At 36.5% G+C, this 14,873-nt stretch overlaps 1 protein-coding gene across 1 annotated transcript; it reads left to right on the top strand.

Moving 5' to 3' along the window:
- The first annotated feature begins 10,844 nt into the window (after window positions 1-10,844).
- LOC145001180 (major allergen Pru ar 1-like) lies at window positions 10,845-12,592 on the top strand. The gene is made up of 2 exons (XM_078960535.1): window positions 10,845-11,117; window positions 12,120-12,592. The coding sequence occupies exons 1-2, from the start codon at window positions 10,850-10,852 to the stop codon at window positions 12,419-12,421; spliced, it is 570 nt and encodes a 189-aa protein (XP_078816661.1). The 5' UTR covers window positions 10,845-10,849; the 3' UTR covers window positions 12,422-12,592.
- The last annotated feature ends 2,281 nt before the right edge of the window (window positions 12,593-14,873 follow it).

Below are 14,873 nucleotides of genomic sequence, written 5' to 3' on the forward strand. Positions count from 1 at the left end.
AGTGCATTCTTGCAAGAAGGGAGGAGGGGATTCAAGCTAGGTTGTTGGAGGAGCTCAGATCTGCTATCACTTAATCAAAAGTTGTTGTTTGAGGTATGAATTTATGCCTATTTTCATGTATATAGTAGATCTCATGGAACTAAGGTTTCTTTACCCTTTTTTTTAGTTGGAATATGGGGCATATGGAGTCCCATTGATGAATTGACGTTAGATCTGGACCTTGAGAGGTCCAGAGCATCCCAACCATCCAGCTTTATGTAGTCCCATAAGAGTTTTGAGTCTAGGGTTCCATTTTAAGAGTTATTTCATCAAATAGAGTCATTTGTGCGATGCATGAACATAAAGTTGGGACCTTTACGTGACTTTTGGGTGTTAAAATGTCAAATATGTAGGTTAGAGAAACAGATCTGACCTCAGAAGGTCGTTTGAGCATTGCATTGGAGGAAACTCGCCGAGTCCATGAATGGAATCGACGAGTCGGATCGTGTTGTTCCGCGATTCGTGATCAGTGGTAACTCATCGAGTGAAAGGTTAACTCGACGAGTCGAGGGAGGCCTTAGAAGGATTCAGAGGACACGCATGGACTCGCCGAGTCACCCGAGTGTACTCGATGAGTCTGGTCAAAGTTGGACCATTGACTTTCGTTGACTTTTAGGGTTTGGTCAACATTTGGACATTGGACCATTGGAAGGGTAAAATGGTCTTTTCCCCTTCTGAGAGATTATAGGAAGGGATTAGACTTTCCGAGATTACCTGAGGTGAGTCTTCTCACTATACATTACCTAGGGTGGTATCTACGTACAGACCGGAGGGTCTTATGTGTATGTGTATGTTTGAGAATTATGTGCTTTGTGTTATATGTATGTTATGTGTTATATAGACCGCACCATAGGGTCCAACGATTTATGAGGCCAGAGGGTCCTCGATTAGACCGGACTGGAGGGTCCAATGAGCTACGGGATTGGAGGGTCGTGCAGGGATGCATTGACTAGAGATTCGCACCGACTTGTAGCCTCGAGTGGCTTATGTGTTGTATGTGGTATTTTGGGAAACTCACTAAGCAGTTATGCTTACCGTGTTATGTGATATGTGTTTCAGGTACTAGCGAGGATCACGGGAAGGCGTCGGCATGATTTGTATGAGACATGTTTTGTTTGAAAAATGAAAAATTGTTTTAAATTTTCACGTCGTTATAGTTTCAGGTCCCTATACATTTTAGTGTTGTCAAGATGAATTGAGTACATGGTTTTGTGAGCTTCTTCCATCGGAAGATCTCTTATTTCTCCTGAATTCGGTACCCCAAATACAATTTTGGAATACCTTCAGTCCATGACCGTTTGTACCAAACACCAACGTTTTGCCCAAACGTTCCTCCTTACGATCATTTTTTTTAGAATCTTCCTCTTAAGCTTTCTTTATACTTTCCACAATGGTCGAGACAACTTCTATTCTCAACGCTCTTGGCCTTGTTCTTTCAAGATTGACTTTCCGACTGAGAGCATCAGCGACAACATATTCTTTACCAGGATGGTAAAGTATCTCACAGTCGTAGTCCTTAAGTAACTCTAGCCAGCGTCCTTGCCTCATATTCAATTCTTTCTGATTAAAGAGATATTGGAGACTCTTATGATCAGTGAAAAGTTTGCACTTCGAGCCATAGAGGTAATGCCTCCATATCTTTAGAGCAAATACTACCGCTGCCAACTCCAAATCATGAGTGGGATAGTTCTTTTCATGCTTTTTCAGCTGTCGAGATGCATATGCTATCACCTTTTCTCTTTGGGTCAAAACACAACCCAACCCAACACCATACGCATCGCTATAAATAGCAAAGTATTCAACTCCATCGGGTAGAGAAAGAATCGGTGCCTCACATAGCTTCTTCTTTAGCAACTCGAATGCTTCTTTGTGATTAGCACTTCAAGAATAAGTAGCTCCTTTGTGGGTCAAAGTTGTTAGTGGAGTAGCGATCCAAGAAAAGCATTGGATAAACCATCGGTAATATCCGGCTAATCCCAAAAAGCTTCGGATCTCCGTGGGACTTTTCGGTTGTTCCCACTTCATCACAGCTTCAATCTTCGCTAGATCAACCATTATCCCTTCTTGGTTGACCACATGAACCAAGAATTGGACTTCTCGAATCCAAAAATCACATTTGGAGAACTTTGCATACAGCCTCTCCTTCTTCAAGACTTCCAACATTTCTCGCAATTGTCTGCCATGCTCCTCTTGGCTTTTCAAGTAAATCAAAATGTCATCTATGAACACTATCACAGATTTATCAAGGAATGGTTTACAAACCCTGTTCATTAAATCCATGAATGTTGTTGGAGCATTGGTTAGTCCAAACAACATAACCAAAAAGTCGTAGTGTCCATATCGTGTTCTGAATGCAGTCTTTTCGATATCCAGCTCTCTCACCTTCAGCTGATCATATCCTAGCCTTAGGTCGATCTTTGAAAAATAACTTGAACCTTGTAGTTGATTGAACAGGTCATCAATCATTGGAAACGGATATCTATTATTTATTTTTGCCTTGTTCAACTCTCTATAATCGATGCACATTCTCATACTTCCATCTTTCTTCTTCATGAATAACATCGGAGATCCCCAGGGTGATGAACTACGTCTAATGAAACCGTTGTCCAACAACTCCTGAAGTTGCATAATCTGGTCCTTCATCTCCATCGGTGCTACTTTGTAAGGTGCTTTTGTTATTGGCGTGCTTCCTGGTAACAAGTCTATTCTGAACTCCGCTTGTCTATCAGGCGGTATCCGGGAAGATCTTCAGAAAATACTTTCAGATAATCAGACACCACAGGAGGCTCTGCATCTCCTTTTTCTCTTTCTTTGCATCAATTATGAATGTCAAATATGATGTACATCCTTTGGCCAAACACTTTCTGGCTTTCATTAGGTAAATAATTCCAGAATTTACTCTGCGTTTGTCCCCATACACCATAAATGACTCTTTCCCTGGCGAGTTTAATTTTACTATCTTCTTCCTGCATAATATCTCGGCATCATTGGCGCTAAGCCAATCCATTCCCAGCATGATGTCGAAACCATTTAGTTTGATAGGCAATAATTCCTCGTGGAACTTATTCCCATTCAACTCAATGAAGATATTTTCCATGAGATGGCTAACAGGTATAATCTTGTCACCAGCAACTTCAACTAATAAAGCATTATCTAGTCTATCGATAGGCAAAGCTAGTTTTCTACCAAATTCATGCAAAATAAAGGAGTAGTTGGCTCCAGAATTAAATAAAATTTGGGCAGGAAATTTGTTTATGAGAAAGGTACCTGAAGCGACATCAGCTTCATCTTTCGCAGCCTCAAGTGTCATCTAAAAGGCTCTCGCCTTCGGCTTTGGTGGAATATTGGGTTTTGCTACCTCCTTCTTTTTATGACAGTCTTTCGAAATGTGCACCTCTTCGTTACATCCAAAGCACACTCTCTTATTGGACGGACACTCATTGGCATAATGCCTAGTTTTTCCACATTTGTAGCAGGTCACTTCCTCGCTACATTTCCCAGAGTGCTTTTTCGTGCACTTTTCACACCATTTCGATTTGCCTCCAAACTTCTTCGAATTAGACTTCGAAGATTTGTTTTTCTTGTTGGAACTCGAAGTTCCTTCAAACTTTCTCTTATCACCAAATTCAACCTTGATGGCGGTTCTTCCCTTGATCATGTGATCAATAGACTTAGTAGCCCAAGTAGTTGCCTCTAGAGTAGGTGTCTGACGTACTGGCACAACGTACTCCCACGGGAGTCCTTTTGCATACTGGTCAACTTTTGTCAGCTCATCTAGGAAGATGCGCAAAGCAAACTCCATTTTGTTTGTAAAGGCATTGGTGTAATCATCGACAGACATGCTGCCTTTTTTCAATGTCAGAAACTTGTTTTCCAACTCCAGTAGATTTTGGGTCAAGCAGAACTTACGCTTGAACTGCACCAAGACCTCTGTCCAGGTCAGTTGTAGTGGCTCATTAGGGCTTACGGTCTTCCCCAGAGTGTTCCACCAACGAAAGTGGTCTGCAACTTGCCTCTGTAGCCACGCGTCATGAAGGCTAGCTCCATTTCTGAGATCTAATCGATAACTCCGATCGGATCCTCTTTTCCAATGAAGGTCGATGGTTTGCAAGTCAAAAAGTCTTTGTACTTGCATCCAAGTCCATCAATTCCTCCCTCTGGGTTGTTTTATTTAACCAACAGTTGGTTGGCTTGACCAACAGTCCCACTAAAATTACCTCCTTCTGAATGCCCTTCATTCAACTCGGGTTGTTCAATTGGCATTCAAAGTTCTTCATGATTCTGCCGAAGCAGACGTCTAGTTTCATCCATCCAATGATCCAATATCGTTTGAATCATCAATTGTACCCTGCCATTCTCATCGGCTCAGGTGTTGTTGCTGCAACAGCCACTTGTTCAATCACAGGTGGTTGATTCCTGTTTTCGTTCACGTTTCCAACTCTACTTCTGGTTCTTAGCATTTTTGATCTACACATCGAATAAGGTGAATTTAGATCCTCAATCGCAACAGATAATTAAATCATCCTTATCACTCTGAAACGTTTACATGCTAGTTCTAATACCGTAATCATACGCTTAGAATCCTGAACACATAAGGCCTCCGGATCCGGTTGGCAACTAACCGTAGATCTGAACAAATAATATCATATATGGCAAACATATAACATTAAGCACATAAAAGCATTTTAGTCATCTTTCCTAAAATAAACTAGTGCTTGTGTCTAAAATATGACAGACACTCATCTCACAATCTTCACTTAGCATTCTAAGTTTAAGTTTAAAAATCTTACAAATTCCTAGTTCACTTAAACTAATGCTCTAATACCAACTGTTACATCCCCAAAATCACGGCAAGAAAAAGACCGGTTTCATTTATGCTTTTAAAATAATTTCAGAGTAAATCCATTGATTTAAAAGAGTTGCGGAATTTGTCCCCAAAACATTACATGATAAAATAAGATTTATCAAAGCATTCCTTAAAGAAATGTATTTTCATTATATATCAAAACTCGGGATGTCATGTTCTAATACAAACACAAAAGCATAAAAAAATAAAACATAGACCTTACACAATTTTATACAACTACTGGTCTATAAACAAAAAACATCTTCACAAGTTCTCCAACTTATGCTCTCGCGCCACTACCTATAATACAGAGAAACTGAGTGGGTCAGGCTTGGGAGCCTCGTGAGCATATAGGGTTTTCAACCCACAATAGATAATGATATTTAATTTCACCAACCAACAATAACCCGATTACCCATTCCCGTTATCCTCGCTTTACGTCCCTATTGCAACAACTATTATAAGGGACCTAATCTATGATTTTCATCGGGATGGACACTACTACAAAGGGGTTTCCTCATCAATGAATGTTCTAAGGCAACCATGAGGGGGGTAGAATACAGCAATGAACACCCAAGTTCATTACATCTATAGGTTATGAGCCTGTATAACATATTCATTCAATACTCATGCCACATAACAAATAATATATAATCACTTAGCATGTATTTCACAGAGTATAATTCATAGATGTGTATTATCAGAAAGCAACTAAACACTTACTCATATCATATATCTAATACATTCATCAATACTTGTATTAAAATCGTGTATGTGAAAGGGACTATGCACTCACTTGATAAGATGATTATCGAACAACACTACGACTCTAAAAGCAGTAACTCTCCGATGAATCCGGGATATCTTCACACACCGGGCTTCTCGCGGGCAGAGCTTCGGCTCGGAAACTCTTTTCTTCTCGGGATCTTCGGAGATTCAGGACTTGTTTCAGGTATCAGGATGATATGGGGGCTTTGGGGGTATAACTTGCACATAAATCGAGGTAATAAGGGTGAGAGAGAAGAATTTGAGCAACCAAACTCGGCTGACCTTGCTTTCTATTTATAGGGGTTGAAAAAATATGCTCATGTCGTGAGCCACAACTGCTCACGTCGTGAGCTCGAATATGTCACTGCGTTTGTCATGGCCACTTGCCCTGGAAGACGCCCATCACATGCTCACGTCGTGAACACTGTGCTCATGTCGTGAGCTTTGACACAGGTGGAAGTTTGTGCCTCGAACTTCAGAAACTCATATCTTTCGCATACAAGCTCTGTTTTCGACGTTCTTTATATCCACGCGTAGGTGAGATTATGTTCTACAACTCCCATTTAGACTCCATCGGCAAATTTTGACTTTAACTTTTATCATATTATTTTTAGTAGGTCGGAACAGGAAAACTCCGTTAGAAATTCATAACTCCTTCATCTGACGTCCGTTTTCGTCTTTCTTTTTACCGTTGCATTACTATCGACGAGATATTCGATTCTCATTAAGATTATTTCGGCTAGAAATCACTTGATCTCGTATTCGAACTTTGGGTTGCATACTACTAAGTCGAAACTTCGAAAAATCATAACTTCCTCATACGAAGTCAGATTTAGACGTTCTTCTTATGCATGCTCTCGGTTTAACGTATTTTACGACTTTCGTTTAGATCACTAAGGCTAAATATCGCTCTATCATAAACTTACTATTTACGTCATGTAGTGTCGTATGGGTTCTGTTGCGAAATTTCGACAGGTCATAACTTCTTCGTTTTAACTCGGATTTTGGCATTCTTTATATATCCGGAACCCTTGTCACGACCACTACAACTTCCTTCATAGATATTAGGCTTATCTAATATTTTATTATTATGCTTATTTTTTATTCTTAACTCATTTAAGCCACACAATTAAGCATAAAACACATAATACTCAAATAATACATTTCTATTATTTCAAAATGAGTTACAAAGGTTAACCTAGACTATTACATCAATATTAACGTCTAGCCTAGAAACACGGGCGTTACAATATTCTTTCTTGTACTTGTTCGGTAAGGTGACCAACTTTTTCCTCTTTGACATGGTGGTTGAGTAGGTGACCGGTTGGGTGTCTTCTTTCTTGGGATACGTATCCTTTAAAGGGTCCGACAGATTTATCGTTTCCGACTCTTGTGGTTGTTCTACCACTGGAGTTAGTTTCTCAATGGTAGTGGGTGGCTCAACCTCTCTTTCGTTAACCCTTATTACTTCCTTTACAGTTTCATTGACAACATTCTCAATTTCTTCCTCATTTTTAACAGCCTCTTCCACTCCTCCTTCTTCTTTCTATTCTTCATATAACACTTTTGGGCCATCAAAAAATTTCTCATCTTTCAAATGAATGGAACATGCGCTATGAGATGGACTATCTTCGGATGGTAGTTTGTCTTGAGCTTCCATTATACTAATTAACTGAGCAAGTTGTGTTATTTGTTGCTCTATGATTTTGAGGCCACCTTGGCAATAAAACTTTGCAATCTTTAATTTCCAATAATTCCATTTCGTGTAATAAGCCAAATTTTGGTGGTATCTGTCATTCGTGCCAACTTGGAAAACATGTTAGACTTTTGTTTGATTCATCTACGTCTAATGTTTCCAATATTTTTGATATTGTTCATTCGGATGTATGGACCTCACTGATGTTAAGTATTAGTGGTTTACGATACTATGTTATATTCCTTGACCACTATTCTCATTATCTTTGGGTATTTCCTCTAAAAAAATCTGAGGTGTTTACAAAATTCCTATTTTTCTCCAATTACATCAAAAACCAATTTGGTAAAACCATAAAACCTCTCCAGTATGACAATGGGGGTGAATACAACAATCAACAATTTCATAACCATTTTGCAACTAATGGCATTCAATTTCGATTATCATGCCCCATACATCCCAACAAAATGGAAAATCTAAACGAATGTTATGAACAATAAATAACTCAATTTGTTCCTTCTCTGCCAAGACCACATGCCTCACACATATTGGGTGGAATCCCTTCACAATGATACACACTTAATCATCATAATCCCATCCACCACAATTCAAAACGACACACTTCATTTTCACCTATTCCAAACGCATCCTACATATACCCACCTTCATGTTTTTGGCTCTCTATGTTTCCCCAACCTCACCACTCCCCATAAACTTTCCCCACGTACCTCCCCATGCATTTTCTTGGGTTATCCAACCAATCATCATGGTTACCGATGTCTTGATCTATCATCACGCAAAATTATCATCTCCCGAAATGTTATCTTTGACGAAACCATCTTTCCATTCAAATCTGTCACACCAAATGAAGCTCCCTCATATGGTTTTCTTGATGTTACCTCTACACCATCACCTACATTCACCACTCCATCCCACTTCTCTACTCAGACAAATCCAAGCGCTTAACCCCATACTTTACCCTTATCATCGACTTCACCATCTTCCTCAGACCAAACCACTCCCTCCCCATCTCATGAAACCTCGACTCCTCCATCCTCTCCACCTATATCTTCTCACACGGCTCAATCTGACCCCCCCCCCCCATTCTACCTCATGTTCATCATCACATGATTACTCGTGCAAAACACGATATTGTCAAACCTATTCAACGCCCCAACCTTCATACCACTTCCATTTCTCCCGCTTATCGGTCACATTTGAAGGCGATACAAGACCCTAATTGGCGAAAAGCCATGAATGATGAACTTAATGCTCTTATGACTAACGATACATGGTAACTTATATCATGACCTTAATGGGTGAATATTATCAGGTCGATGTGGCTATTTCGTCACAAATTTCATGCAGATGGTACTCTTTCTCGCTACAAAGCAAGACTTGTAGCCAATGGATGCAGTGAGCAGCCAAGAGTTGATTGTGATGAGACTTTTAGCCCTATTGTCAAACCGGAAATGACTCATACCGTTCTTAGCCTTGCAGTCTCTCACAAATGCTTATTCACCAGCTTGATGAGAAAAATGTCTTCCTTCACGACCACCTACATGAAACAGTATACATGCACCAACCTCTAGGATTTCGTAATCCACAATTTCGTGATCACGTATACCTACTTCAGAAGTCTCTTTATGGCCTAAAACAGGCCCTTAGGGCCTGGTACCACCATTTTTCTCAGCATGCCACTAGTATCGGCTTTCCATAAAGTCGCACAGATCATTCTCTCTTTATTATGCAGACAGCAACAGCCACAACATACTTCCTTCTATATGTGGATGATATCATCTTGATGGCATCCACCACCTCTCTACTACATCATCATCACTCAGCTCATCCATGATTTCTCTATGACTGATCTTGGCCCCTTAAATTACTTTCTTAGAGTTTTTGTTGATCGGTCTGATAAAGGCTTGTTCCTCTCTCAACAAAAATATGCCACATGTATCTTGGAACATGAAAATATGCTAAACTGTGATCCATGCCATCCTCATGTTGAACCAATGCACAAACTGCAATCCACCGGCCCCGCAGTCTCCGACCCTACATTATACTGCAGCCTTCTTGGTGCTCTTCAATATTTGATATTCACTAGACCTGACATTGAGTTTGTTGTGCAACATATATGTCTATACATGCATGACCCCAGAGAGTAGCACCTTCATGCTCTCAAGCGTATTTTACGCTATATTTGTGGTACTATTGATCACGACCTCTAAATTCACATGTCACCCTCTGCAAACTTAGTTGCATATTCAGACGCAGATTAGGGGGGGGGGGGGGGGGTCTACTCGCAAATCTACATCAGGGTATTGTATATTTTAAAGATACAACCTTATTTCGTGATCCTCCAAACGTCAAGGGGTTGTTTCTCGCTCTAGTGCAGAGGCCGAATATCGAGGGGTAGCAAACACAGTTGCCGAAACCAGTTGGATTAAGAATCGTCTTTGTGAATTATGTTGCCCTACGAACAAAGCAACACTTGTATATTGCGACAACATCAGTGCCTTGTACATGTCTGCAAATCCAGTCAATCATCAACGAACCCAACACATAGAGATCGACATTCATTTTGTTCGCGACCAAGTTGCTCGAGGTCAGATATGTGTTCTTCACGTTCCTTCTTCTGCTCAATATGTCAAGATCTTCACTAAAGGGCTCCCTATGTCTCGCTTCACAGATTTTTGCTCGAGTTTAAACATTCGGGTGCTCAATCACGTTCAAATTACGGGGGATGTTAGAGTATGTATGTATTTGTAATAGTTTGTAACCCATTCATGTATAGATTAGTCTAGGCCCACTCTAGATCCGTTTACATTGTATATATATTTTGTAATGTAATCAATTAAGGATCGAGGGAGTTATTTGAGTTATTTGATTCAGTAATATGTTTGGCTTTCTGGTTTGTGTGAGCCCTATCATAGAAATTTTAAATTGGTCTTGAGATAGTGGCAACAACTCCACGATATAGTAAAATCAATAAATCTTGTCTAGCGTTAAACTCTTACATCTTATAAGAATTCTCTTTCATGCAAAATACAAACCCAAACTTGGACTTTTAACCATCCCGGTCGGTTTGGAAACTAGCATTTGTGTAACAATTTTCACATAGCTCCTCATCGACACCCCATACACTAAATTTATATCTGTTAATTAATATTTTTATAATAAAACTATTGGAAATTACTGGAAAAATGTAATTATAAATTTCCAAAAATGATAAAATAAATATGGAGGTGGAAACGTGATGGTTGTTGAGAAATTAATATAGAATTTGATTCAGCCACTTATCTATTTATTTGTTTGTTAATTTACAACCATATTTTTCAGCTATTTATGTTTTACTTTTTCTTACAACTAAAGCAATACCCTTTTTTTCACAAAGACTATATAACTTAAATAAAAATATATATATATATTTATTACTTTATATTTCTCGTGAAGTCACAAATTATAATATTTACAAAAAACAAATATGATAATATCACATCATGTATATAAAGAATCTCCCACTACTTCGTTCATCCTTAAAAAAGTTTTTACAAAATCAAGTAGTCACCACTAATACACTAGCCATGGCTGTGACCACCTTTTCCAGCGACTTCACCAGCTCAATTCAAGCAGCTCGGCTGTTTAAGGCCTTGATCCTTGATGCCCATAACCTTTACCCAAAGATCACACCTCTTGCTATTAAAAGCATCGACACAGTTGAAGGTGAAGGAGGCCCAGGAAGCATAAAGCAGATTAACTTTGAACAAGGTAGCTAGTTTCCATTTCTAATGTCCTTCATATGCATGCATGTATCTACATTTTCTTTATGATCGTTTGATTGATAGAAGTGTTCGGTTTATATCTTGATCAATTGTAAATGTGAAATTTGTGCATTGAATGTTAACTAACACTATTTAATTAATATATTGCTTATTATGTATTTGGAACATACAAGTGTAAGATTCCATCTCAAGACATTTAGGTTATATACAACAACTTGATTAGAAGATTTATTGAATCATAGTGAACCATGATCCTTAGGATTTATTCTAAATCGGATTAAAACCTACGTAGAGGTGCACATGCAGACACTAGCGGACCTACACAGACAGTGGTAGATTTTTATTATAATTTTATTTGTTATTATAAAATTTAGGTATTCTTTTTGTGAATTTATAATAACCGATGCATTTTTGTAATTTTATAACTCTAGTTGTTTCTTTTCTATAACGTCTTTCTAGTTTTTATAGATGTAAATGTATTTCATGTGTTCTATAAATTTAGAATGGTTAACACATTATAAGTTTAATAAAATATATAATAACTATTATTAATTTACTAATTTTAAAACCATTGAAAAAAATTATCGAGCAGATGGATTAATACTGCTATAGATATAAAAGTCTATTAAAAAAAAGTGAATCAATAATGTTTATCAAAAACAAAAAGTTGGACCAAACGGATTAGGCCAAGATCGGACTAGATAAAGACCAAAAAATATATCAGGTTTAGTTTAGGGTTTCTTGATGGACACGATCTACCATAATCTCTTATGTCCGTTCATTTATGTGCTAGAATAAAAAGAGATAGGATAATAAAGTTGAACACACTTTTTCTTATATTATACTATTATATATGATATAATCATAGGGAGTGGGTTTTTCTTTAAAACTAGTTAAATTCACATATCATATTAACTTTATCCGAAATCAAAACCACTACTTCTAAAGATTTGATTCACCTCAAGTTGATTTTTATTTTTAATCGTAGATGGTCAAATGAAATATGTGAAGCATAGAATTGATGCATTGGATGAGGAAAAGATGTTGTATGCATACACATTGGTCGAAGGTGGTGAAGCATTGAAGGAGAAGATCCATTCGATTTCTTATGAGATGAAGTTTGAGCCAAATCCAAATGGAGGGTGCATTGGCAACAAAATAAGCAAGTATCATGTAAAAGAAGGATTTGAGATCAAAGAAGAGGAATTTCAAGAGGGGAGATTGAAGGATTTTGGTGTCTTTAAAGTTATTGAAGCTTTCCTCTTGGAAAACCCTAATGCCTATGTCTAAGTTGGTCATTTTGCATGATTAAAATATAATATTTCAATCTTTGAATAAAGTTGTATGCATTGGTATGAACATGTTGTGGCTTTCTCTATGACTTGTGAGCCAATTAAGATTGAGTAGCTTTTTTGTAATAAATGAGATGAAATACAAATAAAATGCCTCGAATATTGAATCTTTTTGTCTCAAATCAAATGTCGAAATGGTGATACTTTAAATTATCCAATATGCAATTGCTCTATGTGTATATAGATATTGTTTATATCCTATATGCAATTGCTCTTGATTTTTGTGTGTTTGAGAGATGGAGTGTATGGATTGACTTTCGATTTTCAGATCACAAGAACACACATGTAGGTTTATCTCCACATCTGCTTTTCGAAAATCAGAGCATCAAAGAAATCGATTTGGAACGCACACACAATAACACATACAAGAAATTAAGAACATGAACGCATATAAGATCTGAAATCAAGAACTCAATCTGGAAATAAACTTGTGTGTGTTCAAGAGAGGGGGAGAGATGTGTTCTTGTTGCTTAAAAAATATATGGATGTTTAGAGATGAACAAGGTTGGCACAAAAATCATGTTGGACGAAAAAGACGACCAGAGATGTCATCGGAGGTTCCAAGTTGAAAAACTTCATTTACCTTGCAATACTCGGTTATAATAACATATTTTGAATATCATAAACAAGTTCAGTGGTAATACGTGTGTAAAATATTTAAATTAAAAAAATATATATCTTTTTTTAAATGTTTTTATTTGTTATGATAGGTTTCTTGGTGCAAAATTCCTTTCACATTCCAATCTCACATCAAACCTTTCTAAGCGATTTCAACACTTTAACATGAATAGTAATATGTTATGAGTTGCCTAACAAATCGAGTAAGGCTTATCTAAGTGTAAGTCTCTTACACGCTACATATAGAATAGTTAAAATGGATTTTATAAAATTCATATATGCCTTTATTTCATATATTACTTCCTTACAAAATTATTAACACTATAATTACAACTTGTAAAAGAATAAAAACACATCCAATAGTATTTCCATACTTCCCTTTTTGTCTTTCTTTCTATTTTTAAATATTTTTGCTAAAATACATTATTTTTCGCAAATTGCAAAATTCCTTTCGCACTTCTTCTAATGAACGGCCTCGCACCAAACCTTTCTAAAGGAATTAAAAGGCTCAAACGTTATTTTTTTAATTTATCTAGGATCAAAAGTCATTTTTTTCGTTTTTTTCGTTTCATATATTGTACAACTTTGTTATACATAAAATACTTTGTATTTTATTAAAATACATATTATATACATACATATGTACACATACAATATATAGAAGATATAATAAACAAATGTTTTAAGTAATATGTTCTCGTGGTGCACACTCTTACGTATGTGTATATCATGCATAACTTGATAAACTAAAAAACAATTCACGTATAATGAAATGAAATTTGCAAAAAAATGGAATTAAAAAAAGATGTTTAAACCTCAAAAAATAAAAAACAGATTCAGTTCCTAAGAAATCGTTGGGAAATTTATAGGAACTTCCGATGAATTTCCTACGAAATACAAAATTTGCCACAAATTTCTAGGAAATGCATAGGAAGTTTCAAGGGATTCCTAAGATTCAAACTCGTTTTTTCTTCATTTTCTAGGTTCAACCTTCATTTTTTTCATTCCATATGTTATGCAACTTCGTTATACATAAAATATTTTTATTACCAAAATATGTATTATACACATACACATGTACGCATATAATATATAGAATATATAATTATAAACAAATGTTTTGAGTAATGTGTTCTGATGGTGCACACTTATGTGTGTATATATCATACATAACATGTTAAACTAAAAAATAACTCGTTTTTTAACCTTTCTGGGAACAAACATCATTTTTAGTTCTTTATTTTGAGCAACTTTGTTATACATTAAATATTTTTATCTTACCAAGATATGTTGTATTATATGTATACACCTATACACTTACAATATATAGAATCTAGAATGATAAACAAAATGGGTTATAGTGATTCCTAAACACATTTATGTCATGTATTAATTAACTAGCAAGGGTTTAATTCATTTAATTAACACAAAAGTGTATATATAAATTGATTATTTATAAGCGATTTCCTTGAAAATACTTAGGGAATACCGAGGAAAATGTATTATGCATACATTCCTAAGAAAATCGTAGGAACAGTAAGTGTAGTTATAAAATAATTATTTTTTAACTTTCTACTTTAACCCGATATGATTTTTTGTCACAGGAAAAATTGTTAAAAAAATATTACTAGGAAATATCGAGGAAAGTTAGGTATTACAATTTTTTTTGTGTATCAAATTAATTTTTTAAATTGAATTTCTTAGGAAAAACGTAGAAACAATAAGTGTAGTTATAAAATGATTATTTTTGAACTCTCTACTTAAACCCGATA

Source organism: Lactuca saligna, chromosome 6, assembly GCF_052625555.1.
Source record: "Lactuca saligna cultivar CGN05327 chromosome 6, ASM5262555v1, whole genome shotgun sequence".
NCBI lineage: Eukaryota > Viridiplantae > Streptophyta > Magnoliopsida > Asterales > Asteraceae > Lactuca > Lactuca saligna.

Bases quoted from the DNA above. Each gene is read 5' to 3' on its own strand.
- LOC145001180 (XM_078960535.1), top strand. From the start codon at position 10,850: ATGTATATAAAGAATCTCCCACTACTTCGTTCATCCTTAAAAAAGTTT. The intron at 11,118-12,119 runs GTAGCTAGTTTC...TTTTAATCGTAG, and splicing joins GCAGATTAACTTTGAACAAG to ATGGTCAAATGAAATATGTG.